General features: G+C 38.7%; 1 protein-coding gene and 1 long non-coding RNA gene across 5 annotated transcripts in view; one reads left to right on the plus strand and one right to left on the minus strand.

The window, feature by feature from the left end:
- Positions 1–1691, minus strand: part of LOC116849879 — a 4337-nt gene extending 2646 nt beyond the window's left edge. The window contains exon 1 of the long non-coding RNA XR_004379212.1: positions 837–1691. This is a non-coding gene — a long non-coding RNA (uncharacterized LOC116849879). The remainder of the gene's footprint in view (positions 1–836) is intronic.
- LOC116849878 (teneurin-a) overlaps positions 1–22556 on the plus strand; it is a 585779-nt gene that overhangs the window by 181701 nt on the left and 381522 nt on the right. The window contains exon 1 of one of the 4 annotated variants that reach the window (XM_032827496.1): positions 15382–15623. The exons of 2 other annotated variants lie outside the window; for them this stretch is intronic. In XM_032827496.1, coding sequence (XP_032683387.1) covers positions 15524–15623 — 100 coding nt within the window. In that variant the 5' untranslated portion in view covers positions 15382–15523. Of the gene's footprint in view, positions 1–15381; positions 15624–22556 lie in introns of those variants that run through there. One more of the 4 variants, XM_032827498.1, reaches the window with a different exon arrangement.

Genomic DNA, 22556 nt, shown 5'->3' on the forward strand with positions numbered 1-22556 from the left:
CCCGCCACGCAATGATAAACAAGGATTCTTCTCAAACACCCGTAAAATCATTTTGTCCTCCTTTTTCGTCGTTTTCTGCACAGAGCCACGATCCGGCAAGTCATCAACGTTTTTGACCTTGGAATAACGTTTCACTCACTTACTCACAAACGCCTTAGACTTCTTCATATACTTAGCAGCCGCTCCGCGCGACATTTTTGGTCCTTTTGGATGCGAACATAGAAACACAGCTTCGTAATGTGATGCGTACGCGGCACTCATGTTGAAATACGCCCTTTTGTGACGAAAGTCAAACGATAACTAAGCCTTTCTAGACAAAGCATCTTGGGAGAAGAGCCCCGCTATTGGCTCGCGTTCATATCCCCCCTCTAACGGTTTCGAGGAAAAAGTTTTGCCGTACACGCTCTTATCAAACATACTGTATTAGCCTGTTTTGAAAAATGACGCCTCGTAGAGGTCAAACGGTTCATTGTAGGGGGATCGTACCTGTGGAGACTTTATCAGGACGACAAGGTCTACAACATATCAAATCTTCAGCCAATTCGACCGAAATTCAATTTCCATAAGGTTTGTGCGGGGTCCTTTTTTGACGACACCGTGCGTTCAGATCCGAGACGACAATCGCCGAACTCACAGTGGTTCCGGGTGATTACGCGCGGTACAAACGTGACGTGGCGAAACCGATGCAATTGAACAGATACTTAGCTTCACCGAAGAACCATAGACGACTTTTATGCGAATTTCTCTACCGCGGCGAATAAACAATCGGCGAATACTCGTCGAATTGCCACTTCTTCCATTCGCATCTGTTCGCGATTCGATAAACTCATACGTACCCGTTACGGCATTGAGTCGTTATGCAATCGATTACGGTATGACGCCTTCAGCAATGAATGGTGGTTCTCTCGCCTGATGCGACACGATGCGATCCCCGCAGTCCACATTGATGGGTAAATCGCACAAACTGATGTCGTCGTTGAACAATTCTCCATCCTTACATCGACGCAGGACCTTGCGACAACGATAGTACGCTTGGCAATTCGTTTCGTGTCTGATCAGCCAGATCTTGCCACTTGTATCGCTAGGACAAAGGGGAGATGCCGTCGTCGTTGAGGTAGATGTTTCGGTGCTGGTATCTTCCTGTTGACTGCAACAACAGCGATATTTTTAGCCAACAAGACACATAGATGTGACACTCCATTATCGTCTATTCGCTTCACGACTTTGTATTCGTCCTCTTTCGCGTTTTCCGCGTATGACGATGTGTTGAGTAGTACTGTCGAAAGAACGACCGTGAAGACCGTCCAACTGTATGCGTTTATTATCATCGTCGTCGTCGTCTTCGTTGACTTGTGTCGTCGGCGCTTTACAGCAACTGAATTTATAGTCTAGCTGCTTGAAAGCGGGGGTACGTGCTACGACGAAGTAATCGTGGTGAGATCATCTACGGTAAAGGTAAATATGCAGATAAACTGCAGATTGTCAATATTCGACGTCTAGAACGAAAAAAACGCGACCATTTGAACAAACATGATTTCTTCTCTACGATACACCGGATAACTTTTAATTAATTGACTCTATAGGTAGCATTAATTGACGAAACATCTGCGGTACACGCTACGACGACAAAACAGTCGTGGTGAGACTACCGACGGTAAATATGCACAATTGATCGACTACCTGTCACGTACAAAGATAAAAAGCGTGACCACTTGAACAAATATCATTTTTTCTTTTCGTCCATATGATGATACACTTAATAGCATTTAATTAATTTGACTCTGCAGGCCGAATTGTGGTACTAATTTACGAATTATCGTGTATAAACCGCAAACAATTATTACAGTACTGCAAACATATTTTATCAGAATTTAAAAGCAAAATCATTCGATATCACAGTCTTTTCCAAGGTTCTCCTTATAAAATAAACAAGGGTGGAAAAGTAGAGCAGTCATCGAACTCCGTCATTCACCTGTCAGAGTTTACTAGCAATGACAGTGAGATCAAGTTCCAAACCGCATGCATGTCTCACTTCATTCCTCCATGCAGATAAAGAATACTTGTAAACTACTAACAAGTAAAATTTTTATTATATTCCTACAGCTACAAATTTACTAAAAGTTTAACTCAGAATTTCATATTACATTTTGTATGACATATTGTTTTCAGCACATTTTGATAATTTTCTTCATATTTGTCTTGTATTTCCATTTTAATTATCCTATGTGATAAATATCAGTGCTATGTGATCCACTTATCAGGGACGCTATCCTAACAAACCGATTAGTAAAATTGCTGCCAAATTTACATGCGTCTATCTAGGCACGTTATTTATTATTGTATTCATAGGAAAGAAGGGGAAGAAATGTAGACCTTATTGAAAGTTCTCAACTTCCAATAAACTTACAAACTTCCTGAAAGCGACACCATGAAAGATGACAAGGCACGATAGGCCCGCACCGAGGGCGGCCGAGGGGATCGAAATTGCGAGTAAGTCGTCCTTCCTCGTGCTTCTCGCGCTTAGTCTCGCTAACCAGCGCGAACCGCAATCGTGCGGACGTAGATGACAAAACTATGACGATATCATTGGACTTGCGAACTCGAGAAACAATGCGGAGGAAAGGGGGAAGGGCGAAAGTGTAGGGCGCATTGCGCATTGTCCGTGCAGCCGACCGACGCACGTATTCCTGGTACTCGTGACGCATTGTGCTTTAAGCCCGTACCTCGTAAGCAAATTAGAATTGTGCACGTGGCTCGCATAAGTCGACCCACTGTCCGCCCGCGCGCGGGATACATCGGGGTAGATTTGTACATCGACAATCCCTCGGCCCCTCCGTAACATCGGCACCCCCCGCGTACTTTCCGCGCCCCGCGATGCCGGCGGGGCTTTCTCCTACTCGATGCCCAAAGGGCACGGGCTCTACTGGCAATTACGCCACTTTATTGCTAGGGTTACGTGTCGTGCGCGGAATTAATGCAATCTCGCGGAGGGCGATTTTTGGGCCGCGTTTCTTCACGGTATGAACGGTTTTCACGGTGCGTGGATATCGCGAGGTATTACTCGAAGCAGAGAATCGGGACATGGGCCACTCTGCACTGCGACGATCCACGTCTGCGATACGTCGCGTCTAATTGAATTCGGAAAAAATCGATTGGACTCGCTCAGCTTAGCGGAGTGGATGCGAAGGATGCGTGCAATAGGAGAGCCGCTGACAGACCTAGCCGAACGGCTCCAATTCCTTAATTGCTTACAACAGGGTCTTCTTTCGGCCCATTTACGATTGCTCATCTCGCTGCAGTTACTTGTTAGTTTCGTTTACCATGGAATTAGAAGATATATTAGAAGAATGAAGACTGGATGGTGACCAGAGACGAAGATTCAATGATGAGAAACGATGTCTCCAGTATCGCCACCAATAACATTCGTCTGTATATTCGGCTGCATTAAAACTTGATTGAGATAATTGAGAGCAATTGAATGGGCACACGAAGAAACAGTTGTTGACTCAACAGCACCAGTATGATTGGAAATAATTTTCTCGATTCAATGGCGATATTGTTGAAAGGAATACAACATACTATTGTTTTAATCACTTTAATCTATGCTTCAACGGTATAGCAGTTTTGAGAGAACTGAGTCAGTCGTATAATTATTTACTTCAACCAGATACCTGTTTATTTCAATTATATACAAAGTTAATAATTTGTTAGTATACCATTGAATTAATACAGTAGATTTCATAAAATCTACTGTCATTTATACTACGCGAATTAATTAACATATCTCAACAACGCAGCTAGTTTTGATATGGGTTAATATTAATGCATTGTTTTGTTGACTTATTTTATTATGTTTATGTTTATATAAACATTGTTTATTAATTGTTTATTAATTATTGTTACGTATTATTGTTAACGTGTTCATACGCTACATGATGTAACATATATGTTATTAAATCAAAATCAGTATTAAAAGACCAGAACTCTTTTATACAAATGTTACAATTGAAATCAGTGATAAATAAAGTTGAATTAAGGAAATACTGAAACCGATGGCGAATTCGAACAATGTCGATAACGCAAAAACGTCGTCATTAAAACAATCACCCTACCCTTTCTGTATTTCTTGTACATACAGAACTTACGTAAATGTGTATTGCTTTGTCTTACCATATTCAGTAGAAAACCTAACATATATATATATATATAGAAATCTTCCTGCAAACTTTCCCGATATTCTTAAGCTTCTGAATTCAGATGCGAAGGTACAGCAATGTTCTACAAAATTTTTCTGTTTGGAACATCTACACTTTCGAGCATCCACACTTTTTGTGTACAAGCTGCAGAACTTTTGGATTAGGCAAATATTACGCTAACTGACAACTCGAGGTTTTGCATTTAAAATTTCTTTCTCGTTTCCGTCACATATTGCGCAATGCTCTTATATTTATTTTTGCGCTTTCATTGCGTAAAAGCATTTGGAATTCTATACAACCAATACGACGTAAACTTTACAGAAAAATGTCAATATTCTGTCGATAAAGTTTTCAGCTTCAGCATCCCCTTAACTGCAGATATTTATGATACTTCGTGACATCGACGTTTGATTGAATCAACGAATTTTTTCTTGTTTCTAACTACTTTTTATTCCGTCTTATAGAAACTTTCTATAGAATGTACTTCGTATTCTTACAAAACGTGGTTTTATTTGATCCCCAAGCAACAGAAATTCACTTGCACGAATGAAATATATATATATATATATATATATATATATATATATATATATATATATATATATATATCATACGAATGACTAATTATATTGGAATATAGTGTAATTACGTATTTATTTGCTAATAGAAATCTCTTAAACGATAAGACGCGTAAAGAAAAATAAGACGAAATCTAAATATATTCCGCACGGGAGAGTTAAATCTCTTGTCTGAAATAGAATTACGTTTAATAATAGTAGCTGTGTAAATACGTTGCAGAGAGCAGTAACGTTTCTGTCTCGTAAATTGCCCTTTATTTACTCTCCCGGGATGAGGTAGGAGTCGCAGTCCTCGTAGACACCGGCTGTGCTCCGTCATCGTCCACTTTAACGTTAATAACAACAAATCGCGAAAATAAGAAGGCCTGTTGTCTATTTTTGCACTTTACTGATCAGTAATGTGTTATAGCAGCCCCATATTTTTGTTATCGGATACTGATAAATTATATAACACAGCAATCAGGGCTTTATCACTAATAAAGATTATTATTAACTAGGACCTTATATAGGATAAGTCCTAATATAGGATAATATAATTAGAACCCAATAACACCTTGCACAAACCAGATAACCGATTGGGGTCAGCCTGGTCAGGATCATGGGATAAATTTCTATGTGTACATATTGAAATTTAGTTACGGCTTGCGTTCGATAAAATAAGAGCCTCCGCACAAGAATGTCCTTTGAGTTGCGTGAAATACTGACCGTAAAGTATAGTCTATACAGAAATTGTAACGTGACAAAAACATGATTTTACGTTAAGCACATTATCATATCATAATGCAAATATATCAAATATTTTATAATAAAAAAAAGATTAGTATAAATACTTGTTAAATTAATATCTTATTAAAATTTTTATTATTTTTTCTATATTATGACATTGTTTAAATTTAGTTGTTGCAACAACTAAACGAACAAATAAAAGATTATAGAGAAATTAATAAAATTTTTTATAAGATATTGATTTAACAAGCTAAATATTTCTATTAAAAAAAAATATTTTATTATAAAATATTCTATATACTTATCTCTCTCATATAATTTGTTTGATTACACAAAATCACGTTTTTGTCACGTAACGAATCTTTTTATGCGCTGACCTAAATTTACTATTGCGTACAGACCTCAATTTACGATCAGCACTTCATGCAACTTAAAGCGTTACGAACATTCTTTTGCGGAAGCCCCAACATCCGTAAAAGAGAAATGCACCGACGCTACGACGTCAAGCGAATGGCACACAGAAAAACGTAAGCAGTAAGACTTAAGCAATAAGAAAGTTAACCAATCACAATCAATTATTCGTGAACTGTAAGAAGTAGAATCCACTGGGGTGTTGGACAATTTGCTTACTGTTTAAGTCTTACTGCTTACGTTGTTCTGTGTGGCTTAAAAAGTCTTAAAATTGAAAATTGCGAGAGTGATGCGGGAACACGTAAGATGCACGATACGGAACAAGCCGCGCGCGGGACGACCGGGACGGAAAATAAAGCAGTTCGAGCGGCGATGAGAGCGCTAATAGGCGGCAGTGCAGACATCGGTGAACAGGAAGCTCTCACATTGATTGTTCCACATTCACTTGGGCAAACAAGCACAGCAACGGTCTAATGGTTAGGATCAAATAATCTCCTTTCCTCTGCCCCCTACTACCTGTCTAAACGACACAACACTGTCGAAAAGTTTTGGACAAGCCAACTCCGACGTTTGGCCCAAAAAGCCGACGGGCAAACTCCGTTAACTCCACGGGACGAACACGCCCAGGATTTTCTCTTCATAGCGCGACGAGACGCGCTACAATCGCGCGACGAATGATTCCTCGATTCGTATTCGTTCTCGGGTCTCGGAGAAATCGTTTCGCGTGTCGCATTACACAACGTCGTCGCGAGCTACGGTGACACGGTGGTGAAGATTTTCACCTCTCTGCCGAAGCGACTCGGAGGGAGAGAATGGAATTACGGGGTGGACGAAACGCGTCGAAGTGCCGACCTTTATTAAAACCGAGCAATTAACGTTTTTAGAAAGAGAAAGAGAGGAAGGGAGAAAAAGAGAGAGAGAGAATGAGCGCTTATATGGGTCGCCGAGATGAGAAGGCAATTGCTCGCCCCTTTGCGGCCGTTATTTCATTGGCTGAGGTCGTAAATAAAAACGCACCGAGTCGTTTTTCCCCCCGGCTTCGCCTTCGCGACCTGTATAGTTGCGCGTTGCGACTATAACTGTAGCAAAGCTGCCTGTGCCTGCAGTCGTGGAAGAAGGCGGGAAGAGGCGGAGGTACGGGGAACGAGCGAGAATGCTAAAGTGGAGTCTTTCAATTCGCATCCCTCTTTCAAGCTCGATCTCCTCCATGCCACTATTGCTCGTTGTGTCGCGTTAGCAGAATCCATTCTGGATTCAAAAATCATATCGTCATTTATTATTTAGCGTATATTTGTCACTTCAATATCATTCGGTAGAGCGCAAATCTCGGGTTCGATTAACAAAATGTGGATATTAAAAAAAGCAATATACTCTTGACAAACGCAGAAAGAGAGAGAGAGAGAGAGAGAGAGAGAGAGAGAGAGAGAGAGAAGGAAAGCGAGAAAGAGAGGTATCATTTTTGTTTAGTAAGCTTACGTTATACGCAATGTAGCTTTAATTTCTAACTTTCGTCTTCGTATAATTACGTTACATATTTATTTTCCCCCTAAAATTAAGTTTATTAGAGATTTCTCGCTTAAAGAAATTGAAAAAAGATTGTACCTATTTATGCTTTCACACACTACTGAAATTTTCAATATTTCTACTTATCTCCTACAAGTGTGTAAAAACGGCATCATTTTTTATTTCATATAATTTTACAGTTGGAAATACAAAGAGAAAGAGAGAAAGAGAGAGAGAGAGAGAGAGAGAGAGAGAGAGAGAGAGAGAGAGAGAGAGAGAGAGAGAAGGAAAGCGAGAAAGAGAGGTATCATTTTTGTTTAGTAAGCTTACGTTATACGCAATGTAGCTTTAATTTCTAACTTTCGTCTTCGTATAATTACGTTACATATTTATTTTCCCCCTAAAATTAAGTTTATTAGAGATTTATCGCGGAATAAATTTCTCGCTTAAAGAAATTGAAAAAAGATTGTACCTATTTATGCTTTCACACACTACTGAAATTTTCAATATTTCTACTTATCTCCTATAAGTGTGTAAAAACGGTATCATTTTTTATTTCATATAATTTTAGTTGGAAATACAAAGAGAAAGAGAGAGAAAGAGAGAGAATCTTTAACTAAAATTTTTCTTCAAAGATATAGCTTCAGATGCATCTAATATATGCGTTCACACTATATATTGACTCATACATTTTGCCGACCACCTTACACCACTATGTCCGTGTTGCACGATCGATATACGTGTGCGGTTCGTGCAGATAATAGAAATTATCTCCGTATTATATACATATATATATATGTATACATATATATGTGTATCTGTGTGTGTATGTATGTATTTATATACTTGGACAACACTTTACTTTCGCATGAATATTAACGATATAATTACGTCGCCTGTTTTTTGTATAAATATAGGGCAAACTCGACAAAACGCACGATAAGCCATTTACAGCTTTACATCCCGTTATGTGTAAAGTAGTTACATCCGGTACGTCATCGGACGCTATATTTATCAGAGACGCGTTCAATCGATTCTTTCAATTTAACATAGTTAAATGCACCCACATGCGTGTTGAAATTTTACAACTCAATTCTATTTGTATATTAAAGAAGATATGTATGAAAAATAATACCAATGAATACGTAACCTAGTCAACTTTTTATCTATCAGCTATTTTAATTATTTTCCAATTATTATTTGTATATTTAAATACACACACACATATATATAATATAGTACATTGTTATCTGTAGCAATTTCTATGTCGGTTTATCAATCTCTACACGGAGAAAATATTTCGTTGGATTAATCAAATGTCTGATAAAATATGAACGAACCAAAAATTGCAGTTAAAATTACTAAAATTCTAACCAGTTACTAGAAATTACTAGAATTCTCACTAGAAAGCTTGTTAATTTGAACAGAATTCCAACCAGGACTTCTGTTTAAATTCAAATTCAAATTCAAATTCGCTCATATTTCATTCGGTTAATCTAACAAAATCTTTCCTTTCCGTTGTATAATATATCATCTATACTCTATTATATTCTGTATTATTTGTGTGTGTTATAACTATATATATGCACGGTTAACTATCACTTGCTATTTTCAAAGCGGTACTTTGTTACGCGCGTAATTGTTTATGAGTTACGTAACAATCCGTATTCAATCCAATAAGCCGATTTCATGACATATAACGGTGATAACGAGATGTGCTCTGTATACGTGATGCTTGCACGCGCATATAATCCACACCTGTTTTCTTTTTGATGCGCTCAACAAATGGAAAATTTTCACGTGTCGCGCCGTTTTTTCTCGCTCAATCGGGCAAAATATGTTAACCGCCCAATCACGATCTTGTGCATGACTTCCTCTGGGCCAATAGCGGCCCGGAAGGAAAGCGAAAGCTTTAATGTAGAAAACTGTTTAACTCGATTTTCTATAAAATGGTTGGCGCTAATAAGATTCATGCGGAACAAAAGCGCTAACGTAAAACAGGTTACGTGACGCAAATGCACAATTCTCCGGCAGCCGGTGTGCCAAAAGCGCACAACAATTTATTCCCTGGTCATTCGAATTTGGTCAGATACGAGAAATTCGGTTGGTCATAATGTATACCGACACTACCGTGAAACTGAATTTAACGCGCGGCGTATCAATTTTTTCGCTGCAATTTCGTTGTAATTTTGTCTGGCACGCCGGCACGCCGGCCGTACTACGGTTAAAACATTATCGGATAATTACGCCATTAGCGCGATGATATTGTCTGTTCAAAGTGAAATTAAATATGTTGTTTCGTTGAGTTACGCGCGTTATTGCCTCGAAAGGAAATATCGAACATCATGACACGAGATGATGCGACGTACGATACGGTGCGAAAATTTCGGGAGAATAGAAGGAGAAACGACGCTCGCGCCGCCGTTTTATTCGCTCGCTTATCATTTTCGCAATTAACATATCGTGGAGATCGCGAGGCTAAATGAGAAAGGAGACGCGACGGCGGTGGAATACGGAAGTAATCTGGACAGGGGCCAGAAGCTAATTCCCCCGCAGTTTGAGTTGATGAAGAAAACGAAACCATTTCACCACGAAGTTAGTTAAACTTTAGCCATTTCTATTTCCGGTTTGCTCCTAATAGCGGTCACCACGTGCTGATGTATATTATCACTTACACGTACGCGATTGTTCCCGTGTACTTTTCGCGAATACATATGTGGCTTGGACTAATTTTTAATGCATGCATATTTTATTAAAAATTGAAAAAATAAATAAATGTCTAAATGTGTGTTTACGCATATACACATAATAAAAAATATTTGTTTCATTGCGTTTAGTTCATTATCCTCTCTAAAAGAAGGCATGTAAGAGATTTAATTGTTGCCGCTTTTCCGCGATGCTGATTGGTCCTCTCGCTTAGCTCACTTCATGTAGGCTGCGGCTTGCTTCGTGTCGTTTGCGCCTGTCAAATTACCAGACAAATTAGTTGTCATCGCATTAGTTAGGTCACGAAAAAAAATACAGAAGAGATATGTCTCTCCCTGTGTCTCTCCGTTTCTCCCCGTCATTCCCTGCCTCTCTCTATAATTATTAATTAATTAAAGTATATTTTAATGTTTAATTTTTAATTTATTTTTATTTTACATTTTTTATTATTTTTTATTAGCTATATGGCGCGTAGCGCGCGCATTTATTGTTCTAGTAGATATAAATTGCGCATTCCCTATTAGAGGACAGAAGACGGCATTAGTAAATTATTAGTAAATTATTTTTTTAATAGAGTAAATAGTTGCTTTCTTGAAAAACTAAGATTAAAAAAATGTATATTTTCTTATTTGGAAAATATCTTATATTACAATAGTATAAATAAATATGTTATATACAGAGTGTCCCATTTTAAAAGATCCACCCTCATAATTCTTTAGCCAAGTATATTCAGCAAAAATATTTCAGACAAAAGTTATCGTAATGGTAAGAGATAAAAATTGTTTATTTTCTTCTCATAGAGCTCCGAGAATTTTTTCAGAATTTTTTATAAACTTTTTAGTACTTCAAGAAAATGCAAGAAAATGCAGTACTAAGAGTTTAACTAAAAAATTCTCTATGAGAAGAAAATGGATAATTTTTATCTCTTGCTATTTTTCGCTAAAATTGATAGAATTCGAGTAAAAAATTATTAAATCCAATAATTTTGTAGATATTTTCGTAAATACCTTAGAAAATAGATGTATAAAAAATGTTTTCAAATAAAAGTTGTTAGTTTCTCTACGTAAAATAAAATTCCGTAAGAAAAAATAAATGTTTCTATTTAAAAATCAAAGTTGACTTTCGAATAACCTTCAGAATGACCTCCAAGATCAAAGTCAAGGTCACCTTCAGATGTCACCCTCTGAACCCGACAACTTTTGTCTGAAACATTTTTGCTGAATATACTTGGCTGAAGAATTATGAGAGTGGATCTTTTAAAATGAGATATCCCGTGTGTATGTGTGTGTGTGTGTGTGTAATATATATCTAGTAAATATTTCTTATTTCATAGATATTCTTTTTCTCTGTCTAGAAGAATAGATTAGTATTCAAAAGAATATAGGATACTCTTTTTGTTTAATCATCTAGTTGATGCGGAGAACAAAGGTAGAGAAACGATCACACGGTGAATGCGTCTTTTCTTTCTTTCAATGTGTTTCACTCCCTCTCTCTTTTGTTTTCCCTCGTTGTCTCCTCCTACAGTATTGTGCGACAAAGAAAACATGTTACTCTGAATATTTCTGCTCTTCACTCTTGTCTTTAGCCGTCTCTCATAAGAATGCATACAGTCTGTCTCTATAAGTCTATCAGTTAAGTTTGGTTTAATGGCATACTTCTTTCGTTATATTCTTTGACTTGACATGTTTACTTTCACACACTTCACAGTTATTTCTTATTTATTTAACAATCAAAAAATTCCATTGCAGTTCCGAAACGTGCATTTTTTTATAAATATATTGTATACACGCTATATATTAATAACGTAAACACGCTACATATTATAATTGTCACAGAATAACAGAATAATTTTTCGCACATCGTTAACATGTCTGCTCTCATTGGCCATCATCTGTTATCTCGTCTTATATATTGCTCATTTGAATTATGTGATTTATTTGTATATTCATATTGAATTCTTTCGTTTTCTTGTTAGGTGTATATGAAAGAGACATTTAATATAAATAATTTGGCAATAGAGAGTTGAACCAACCATTCATTGATTCGGCACGTGAACGTATTTGAAGCGTAGGTAATCGCAAATGTTTACCTCTCACGAACACAGAATGCAGGATCAGAGTCAACCAATTATTTCAGGGCACGAACGTCTAGACCGACGCATATCGATCCGTCCCGAGTCTACGGAGATTCGTCAACGGATCCTGCCCTAATAAACATTCATTACCTGCCAAGCCGAGATCAACCCTTTAGATATTGGCAATCCAATATATACCTCGATGGTTTATACAAGATAGTAAGGATCGCAAAGGGGGAAAGTGAGAGCACCTCGAGTATGTGGACGATGATGCGACTTTGTGATTAAGCGTGACTTTACGACTCGAGCTCACTTAAGCTCATGACAATATCCTCTCACAGAAAAATTACGATGCACGATACAACATGAGGTTCGTCGCGCGACAGAAATGTCGCCGATATAGTGATTCCCCGCATCCCCGTTCTCCGTGACTTCACCAAACACTCATTTAGTGATCCGAGTATACCCGCGAGGTGTTTACGAAGGACAATCGTTTGATTGGAACAAGTCGAAATTGCTCAAAGCGAAGTAATAAATTCGCTCTCCTTCGAAGAAAACATTATGGGGGAGCGGAGCTCCGTTGTAAATGATAACACACGACGTGAACGTGCGCGATCGACGGTGAGACGCGTTCGCGCTCCGCAGGAAGAGAAAATGGCACCGTAGACGACGCTCGTTCGAATCCGGCTGCGATATCACCTCTACGTGAAATCTACGGCCGTTTACGCGACCGAACTGGATCGTTATGTTTTGTACGATAATATTGCTAGTTTTGCAGAGATTCTTGGCATTCAGCCCAATATTCTGATATCATTCCTTTTATTGTAAATGCTAGTTCAAACAACGGCGCTAGATTTTACTCTTTTTTGAAAAGATAATTTTGTATAAATTGCCTCTATGTAGAATCTACCGCCGTAATTTGAATTGAAAATTTTTTATCTTATTCTGATTTCCCAAAAAATAACGGATTCTAATTGACAAATCTACAAAGATTTGGATTAAAGATATAAAAATTCGATTCCAAGCGGAAAACCTTAATGTTTTCCCAATATTTATTCTGATCTTTATTTTACATTAAAACAAAACATTTTGACTTTGTGAACAATTTCATTATTCAATTCAAAAACTCCAAATATTCAATGTTTTAAACATCTTTTATTCTACTGAATAAAATAAATACATGACATAAAAATGAGATTTTCCGTTTGACATCATAAAAACATATCGACGTTGTTGACAGAAAAAAAATTCCCATAGTATTTCCATGTTTCGATTTTAGACAGATGAGTCATGAATGAAATTCCCAATTGTAGGAATATCATAGTCGAATAACGAATTTTAGGACAAATTTTGCACTCTAAACAAAATATGTTGTATCTGAGAAAATCTTGAAAAATTTCTATGCCGCGAAACTGTCAATCATTAATCAAAAACTTCATCTAGTCATCTAGTGATCTCGTTCTATTACTGACAAACAATTAAAGTCTACTTAATTGGTACAATACGTAATTTTTAAGATTCATTGGTTTACGGCAATACTTGCAGCGCGATTTATTCGAAAGAGGCAAGTACCACAATTATAGATTCTTATTATAAATTGGGTTAGAATTATATTAAAATTAAGTTGTTTCAAACGTGTGATCCTAGATAACGTAGATAAAAATCTTGAAATTTTTCCAATATTTTTTCTGATTATTTTACATTAAAGTTAAATCAAATGTATTGTGACTTTGTAAATAATTTCATTATTCAATAAAATATTCAGTGTTTTAAAAATATTTTTTCTGTTTTTTTATTCTATTATATACAATAGTTGACATACAAATGGGATTCTTTATTGGATACTGTCAAAGTACATCAGTGTCACTGAATACAGAATGTTTGCTTCATAAATGTTATAAATCCTAAGTTACCATCGATTGTCATAGTTACGTCATAATGATGATCATGAAATTCTATCTGGATCGTGTTGTGCATGAAAATAAGGTGCAACGATACGTTAAGAAAATACAGATACTTCTGCTAGCCAAATCTGACTTGAAATTCTATATCGTAATTCGACCAACATACAACAGTATACTTTAAACTATCATGCATGAAAAAAAGATATAATACACACAATCAAAAATATTTAGTTGTGAACATAATTGCATCACCCCAGTTATCTTTTTGTAATGATAATGTGTATGGTTGTTATAATATAGTTATTTTGGTTCATTAACCCTTTCGCTATCAATTTTGTTTTCTACAAAGTATAATTTTTTTATTTTCTCTTCATTAAATACATTAATATATAAAATACTTTTAGCAAACAAATTAAAAATCTACAAATATTCGAATTAAAGATATAAAATACGATTCTAAGCAAAAAACCTTAATATTCTCCCAATATTTATTGTGGTTTTTATGTTAAAAACACTAGTATTTGGAGTTGTTTGAATTAAATAATGAAATTATTCACAAAGTCAAGATTTTGTTTAATTTTAATGTAAATTTTATATTTAGCGCCAAAGGGATAGAGCCGAAACACTGATGTTTCATTGGGGTTTTTGGGAGGACATATTTGTCCTAATAGTAATAAGTAAAATGACAGCTGATGAATTCTAAATGCCAAAAAAGATGTTTATTTAATTGAACAAGATTATTGTTAATGGTGGGGAAAACATATGTCCCGTTAGTAGCGAAAAGATTAACTACATCAATGTAGTTGCGTGTGACCTGATTGTGGCAACCAGAAATCAGTTGGAATGATATTAACCACAGATACATTTTGATTGAAACAACCAGTTATCATCGCTTTTGCAACGCCAGTGATTCAGCAATTGCTCTGTGATTGTGCCACCCACATAATTAGTTGTTCTCTATTTTGTTATTGAATCTGGTTGACACAAGCAAATTTATATGTGAGCCACCCAGACAACACAGACATCCAAAAGACGTCCTAAAAACATCATAAAAACGTCCTTATGTCCTTATGTCCTTAAGTACGTCCAAGTTACATCCTTTGGGTGTACATGTGCTGTTTGCAACTATACTATTCTTTTCGTATATTCGCGGCGCTCGCGTTTCTCTACTTGTTCCTTCCTCGATCGATCGCGTGAGCATATGTATGTTCTTCAACACTCAGGTGACGTATTTATTCGACAAGCGTGAAAGCCCGCACGGATGAGTAAGATTATGCAAACATTGTGTTTGATTGGCGATAATGGTGATGTGTGAGGCGAGGCTAGGCGAGGCGAGACGAGACGAGACGAGACGAGGCGAGGCGAGGCGAGGTGAGGCGATTTCCGATAGTTCGTCTCTCGATCGTGCGTGGCAAGGGCTGGAGAATGAAGGATACATTAGGGGCGAAGGGGAATGGACAAACTGTCGACACGTTGTACGACCTTACACAAGGACCGTCAATCCACGGGACACTGGACGACGTAGGTAATCCAAGGGGATGCGTGCCCGAGAATTCTGATCAGCGCTTTAGCTCTTATAAATCCTGCCGATGTGTTATTACTGTTAACACCTCTACTTTGTGTGCGCGAGCACACGTCACCGTTGTTTCAAGCGAACGAGAGTGTTCGCGAGCCTAGAGAGATTCAATCACTGGCCAATGCATCGATAGACGCGGTAAATCGGGGTAATCGCCGTTTTGTCGCTCTCGTTCGAAACGTCGCGCGTATGCCGGCTGTGTGTACGCCACTCGTGTTACTTTAAACCGGATGATAATATTCGAGAGATATCGTGTCCTGGGGCACTGGAGTCGCGCGCTCCCAGGAATGTAAATCGTGTTTCCCGCCGTGGATTGTAAATTCATGGAGAATTTGCCTCCTCACCGGGCGGCGCGAATACGAGGATACAATCGTAAATAATAGCAGCAAGGACCTTTGCGTTTTGCGTTCTTCACGCGCCTCTTCACGGTCAGGACTTAGGACTAAACATCAGTGAAGTTGAAAAGCTGCGAATATTGTTTACCAACATAGACTTCTATCTACTTAAAATCGTACAAAACGTAACAAGTAGATTCGATAACCATGTATCCTGTATAGAAATTTTCCAAAATTTTCACAGAGATAGCATGAATCTGATTATGGAATATCCAAATTTATCGTAAAAAATAGGATATCCTACTACGATCACTCAATTAAAAATTTTTATCCCAAATATGTCTTCTCTGTTTAGAATCAAGGCAGAAATATTATGAGAATTCGTATTTTTTTCTCATTCGGTAAGGTCAATATATTTTTATGGTGTCAAACAGAGAATCTCATTTCTATACCAGCTATTGTATTCAATAGACTGAAAATTCAAAAAAGAAAAAATATTATTTAAAAAAATATATATATTAAAACAATTTAGATAATTTATTGAATAATAAAATAATTTCAAAAATTAACATACGATTTATACGATTCTAATATAAAGTGAGAACTAGAATAAATATTAGAAAATTAATAAATATTGGGACTTCCCCAAATGACACAATACACGCGCTCTGTAAGTTTGTTTACATAACTTTGTTTACAGAAGAATATAGCTTTGTTTCGTGACGTATTGCCAAGAACTCGTCCATAAAGCCCATCTATTAGGTGGTAAACTTAGTTCCTGCGGTTTAATTCGTGTGGTACCCATTTTCCCTCCTTTTGAATTTTTCCCATTGCATGTAGACGTTTGGAAACAGTCATCGGAGTAACATTTAATGCTGCAGACAATTCTTGGAGCGTTTGAGTAGAGTTTTCGTCCAATAATGCCTGCAAATCGGTGTCTTCAAACTTTTTCGGTTGGCCTGAGCGTTCTTTATCATTGACATCAAAATCACCACTCTTAAATTGCTGAAACCATACTTGGCATGTTCTTTCCGATGGAGCATAATTGCCATAAGCTTCGAAAAGCAATTTATGAGCTGCAGCTGCAGTTTTTTTCAAGTCAAAGTAATGAAGCAGCACATGTCGAAAAAACAACTTATCACGTTCCATATTTAATCAAAAGAAAAAATAGCACTGCTCGCTTAAATGAATCTCTTCGCACTGAATTTTATTGACAAATGTCTAACCTCTAAAATGCAGCCAGTTTCAGATGTCAAAATAAATTACACCTACAACTAACGTCATCTAACTGTGAGCCGCAGGAACTAAGTTTACCACCTAATACATAAGACGCAGGTCGCAAATGGTCACCTCTGACGCTTCTGATTGGCTAACGCGACAAGCTTGCGACTTGCGTCCTGCGTCTTATGTAGATGGGGCTTAAGATGCGCGATCGCTGCATACAAAAAAAAAGAAAAAGCGACAGAAGATTAGGTGTGGACTGGAAAGGGATATCATAAGATCGCGCGGTCTTATCCGACGGCCGCGATACATTCCACGGGGTTGAGCGATGCGCCAGGTGTAAGGTCAAGCGGAGTAAAATGCGAGCGATAAAACGCGGAGGAGGTTACACCGGGATAGATGAGTTTTCGAAAGTGCGGACTGCAACGCCGCTCCTACGGCGACACATATCAGGGTATGCGCCGACACCGACACCGACACGTGCACACACACACACACACACGCGTGCGCCCTCGTACAGTCGACGAATTCCGGAAAGGCGGTGCGCGCTCACGACGGTGAGCTACGTATAAGGTCGAAGAGACCTTCCGGAGAAGAAAAAGGTAACCGTCGCGCTCCGGAGATTCCCTGGCCGACAGCCAAACACCCAACAACCAAGAAACCTTCGGATTCAACTGTATCCACTCCATCCAGGGACTTACGTATCTATCTCTGATCTTTTTCTCTCGTCTATATACGTGCCTTTCGCCCTTACCGTCGCTTTGTCTCGCCTCGACTCCCTCACCCTCAAATTCCATTTTCCAGTTCTGTTTCTCTCCCAACTACCCCTTCTGTAACCACTAGCCGCCTTTTTTGACGTTCTAACGACGCTCCGTCACTTCCGCGCTATCATTCTCGTTATCACTTTCGTTATCCTTCTCTTTGTCTCTCTTTCTCTCTCTCTCTATCTCTCTCTCTCTCTCTCTCTGTTGCTCTCCCTCGAATTCTTCTATTTCCCGATTTCTCGGTCGCCTGTTCTCTCTCGGCGACCTCATTCTCGACGACCCCACTCGGCGCTTGGCTTTCCAACCGGTACGTCGCTCAGCCGTCTTCGTTAAGAGGACTGTGTGCAATGATTAAATAAAGAACAGACCAGTCAACCGTACGCCCTCGATTACGGGGAGGAAGCCCTGCCCGATCCATGAGTGCCACCCGATCTGCTAAATTGCGCGCTTTTAGGCGAGCTATTAGTCGGCACGCTCTGTCAGCGCTGAGGGCGCGCGAGAAAACTCTATCTCGCGACGGGGATGTGCCTCGCTTACTTAATTCCGCTTACGTAATTTCCAGTCCGGCCATCGTAACCGTGCGCGCTATCGCAATGCTCGCCTTCGATGAGACGCTGCCTTGCCGGCGACGTATTTAGGTCGCGATGGTGCTTCTTACCGCTGCGAAGGGTATTTCGCGCACGGGATATTTCGTCTCTCGCTTTTCCCCAGTAGCTATGTGCAGCCACCGGAGATACTTCGCGTTGCGAATGGACCCTCGCTGGTAACGCGAGGTAACGCGATAAGAATGCACCGCGGCGGCAATAAAATCGACCTTAACCTCCAAATAACCGCCTTCTCGGAGAGTAGTCGCGACGCTGCCGCCTACCTCCCACCGGGAGAACATCAAGTAGAACTGGAGGACGTACATAAAATGGGTATGGTCCATCGGCAAAATGCGAAAGTCACGTCATTAACCGAGCGAGCGCATCGACCTAGTTGCCGGCGTGCCATTAGCAGATAATGACACTTTTTTAAGCGAAGTCTGGGGTCGGCCAGACTTCAGTTCACGTAGATAGAGCGCGATCGATCGTTCCCCGCTCGGTTTCCGCACGGCGTGGCTCGTTCCGCGACGAATTTTCTTTCCTCCCTTTCTTCCTATTTTTTTCCTCTTTTTCAAATCAGCCGAAACAAACGCCAATTGAGAGGAGAGAACGTCGCGGACGCTCCTGGAAATACCTCCACAGAAGATCCGCGCGTTAACGATCGCTCGTTACCATCTCGATCACTTCCTCCGCGAGAACGTTTGACGTGTAATAAGGGCGCGGCGCGCGGAGGATCGAGATAACGACGGAGAAATTATCGGAGTCGCTACGTCGGAGCCACGACCTTCCGTGTCGTTAAACAGATCGTACTCTCTTTGCATTATTTCACGAATGTCCGCAAACGTCGCGGGCGGATCGAGCGGCGCCTACCAACCCTGGAACGTTCTCAACGATCGACAAGCCCGGCTCACACCCCGTCGGCGCTGCCAAAGCAACCCCGCCGGAGGCACGCGGCGCGACCCCCTTCGCGAGCGTTAATATCGCCGATGAGTGGACCGGCGAGAAGGAGCGTCGCTTTCGTCCCGGAGAGAGGGTGACTACTAGAAAATATGCGAGGTATCGGAGCACCCTCGATCAGCCCACCTTCTCCGTGTGATCACCATGGCTACCGAACGAAACAAACGGTAGCCGGCATGGCTGCTAAGCCTCGACAGCCTGGCAACCAGTCTCTGGTCCTGTACGCGCCCGTCGCTTTGTGCTCTTAGCTGTCAGGACTTTCTTGCGCCGACAGGCTCCTACCTACCTAGCTAGCACCAGCTACCCATCTAGGTAGCTTACCCATCTACTCGCCTAACACGGCTCAACGGAATCGAGTAATTCACATCTGACACGCGCCAATTTATGCCCGGAATTACAAAGGAAACGTTACGTCCTGTGTGTTACGGGCGAGCCTTTGAGCCCGCGCGAATACCGAATGGCGAATGGCACGCGGTCGTGCCGATGACACGGCGATGCCGATTCCGTTGCCGTGGATTTCGTCGTGAGCCGGTTCTAAGATCGGATCGTTGGCGTTTATGATCGACGAAGCTTTATGCGGGTGCGTTTGCCTCTCCGTGCGCGCTGTGCGTGCTCCGCCGGTCCAATTGCCGCGCGTCATCGTTGCGCTTTGCTCCGATACCCGTTGCATTATTGCCGCGATACGCCAGACAACTGAGGGAGCTGCAAACGGGCTGATTTATTGTGCCGCGCAAAAAGCTTAATAACGTGAGATTTTTAGTTGTTTCCTGCCTTTTTCTCTTAGGTATTGGCAATGTCCGCGATGCACGGTTTTTTATGTCTTTCACTCTTTTTGCGCGTGTTTCTTTTAAAGTGTTTGCCCAGCCAACTCATTTTCTTAGTGATCTTTTCGAATTTTGACAGCGTATTCATGGGAACATGGTCTACATATATGCACAATTAGAGAAAGATTGACATCGTTGAAATAATTAAAATCAAAGTTAGCACTATTTACATCTATGTATCGCTGGTACTGATATTGTTTTTAATTCTAATGAGCAAAATATTTTTATGTTTTTAATGAAAAGCTAGAAGATAATAAAAAAGACTTACAAATATTAGAAAAAAATTACGAGATCATTTACTATCCAATTTTCAAGAAATTGATACGAAGGTTTGTGATTTTTAATAGCGGTTAAGGGGATGCCATACTTGAAAACTTTACCGACGAAATACTAGTTTCTTTCTGCAAAGTTTACATCGTATTGATTGCACAAAATTACTTTTGCACAAGTACTTTTACGTACTGAAAGTACGTGCAATAAAGAATTAAAGCATTGCTCAATGTGCGATGAATACGATACAAAATCTCAAAATTGGCATCTCGAGCTATCAGTCGGCGTAAATATTAATTTGATACAAAAGTTCTGCGAGTTATATACCCGGCTTTATTAATGTTCGAACACACATTTACTAGAAAATTACATTTATTTTATTTTTAGAATATTTTGAACTGTGTTCCTTTCTATGTACTCATCGTGATTGTAGAATATCCAAAAGAAAAAGATAAGCAGATATAATAGCAGATTTTGAAAAGCTTTTAAAAAGATTTTAGAAAAATTTTAAAAAGCAGATGTACTAGTTTGACGACTTGAAATTTAGTTTATGTAAGTTTATGTTTTCCGTCCGCTCATGTGTTATGCGTAATTATAGTAATATATAATACGCAGGAGAATAAAATACACACACACACACACACACACACAGAGTGGCCCACGTAAAGTGTTACAAGCTAATAACTCTAAATATATTTGTACTGTCAAAAAGTTGTTCATGAGAAAGTTTCATATATTCGAGGGACCTTTCTAACCACGTAAACAAAAATCTATTTTCGTCCCCCCTTGAAAAGAGGCGGAGAGTTACTTCAAAGTTTCAAATGAGACCCTCTATACAATGTTACAATGTTTAGATTCTATAGGAAAAAACAAGTAAGCTTTGTCGGAAACATTTCTTTGGAAAATACTCCTATCAAAAGTTATAAACATTTAAACTTTAATGTAGAGTACATTGAAATTAATAATAAATTAAATAAGACTCATAGTTTTTTTTTGTTTTGTTTTATTTTATTAAATGTTCGAACTGTTGACCATTAACATCTAAACACTTATTAATTCTTTTTACAAAACTACCTAACTCTAAACAACATTTCTGGGGTCATCTTAATGCAAGCTGTAACGTATTCTTCGTTTTAAGTCTTCTTTCGTCGTAAGTGGTTGAGATGTGACTTCCTCTTTGATATATCCCCATAAAAAATAGTCCAAAGGTGTAAGATCAGGTGAACTTTATGTCAGTGGAGTTCATCATAAAGAAATAGTTAAAAGTTTATAACTTTTGATAGGAGCATTTTCCAAAGAAATGTTTCAGACAAAGTTTACTTGTTTTTTCCTGTAGAATCCTAATATGTAATATTGTATAGGGGGTCCCATTTGAAACTTTGAAGTTACCCCTCACCCCTTTTTAAGGAGGGACGGAAGTGGATTTTTGTTTACGTAGTTAGAAAGGCCCCTCAAATATATGAAATTTTCTCATCAACATCTTTTTGATAGAACAAATATGTTTAGAGTTATTAGCTTACACTTTACGTGGGCCACCCTGTATATATATATATATATATATATATATATATATATACTCTTCCAATTTCCTTACTCTCCCTGTTTTTATAACGTTTCTTAGAAGATTTATAGTTACTATTCATATGCCAACATTCAAATTTACTAAATATACTTTCACTATATTGTATCGCTTTCATGTTGATTATTCCTAAAATATGAGCGAACAAAACATTATCTTACGTGAAATAAATCTCAAAACGTCAAAGTGTCACTATTTTCGATTACTTTCGAGAGAATATCGTTCACGATTCTTCAGGAACTTGATAGTCATGAAGAATGCATATGTAGAAAAAGACACGGCTAATCTAAAATATCTAATAATTATAATTCTAATAATTTTAATAATATCTAATAAATATGTGTGTGT

Source organism: Odontomachus brunneus, unplaced genomic scaffold, assembly GCF_010583005.1.
Source record: "Odontomachus brunneus isolate Ranch 3 - 2012 unplaced genomic scaffold, Obru_v1 Obru_scaffold_127, whole genome shotgun sequence".
Lineage (NCBI taxonomy): Eukaryota > Metazoa > Arthropoda > Insecta > Hymenoptera > Formicidae > Odontomachus > Odontomachus brunneus.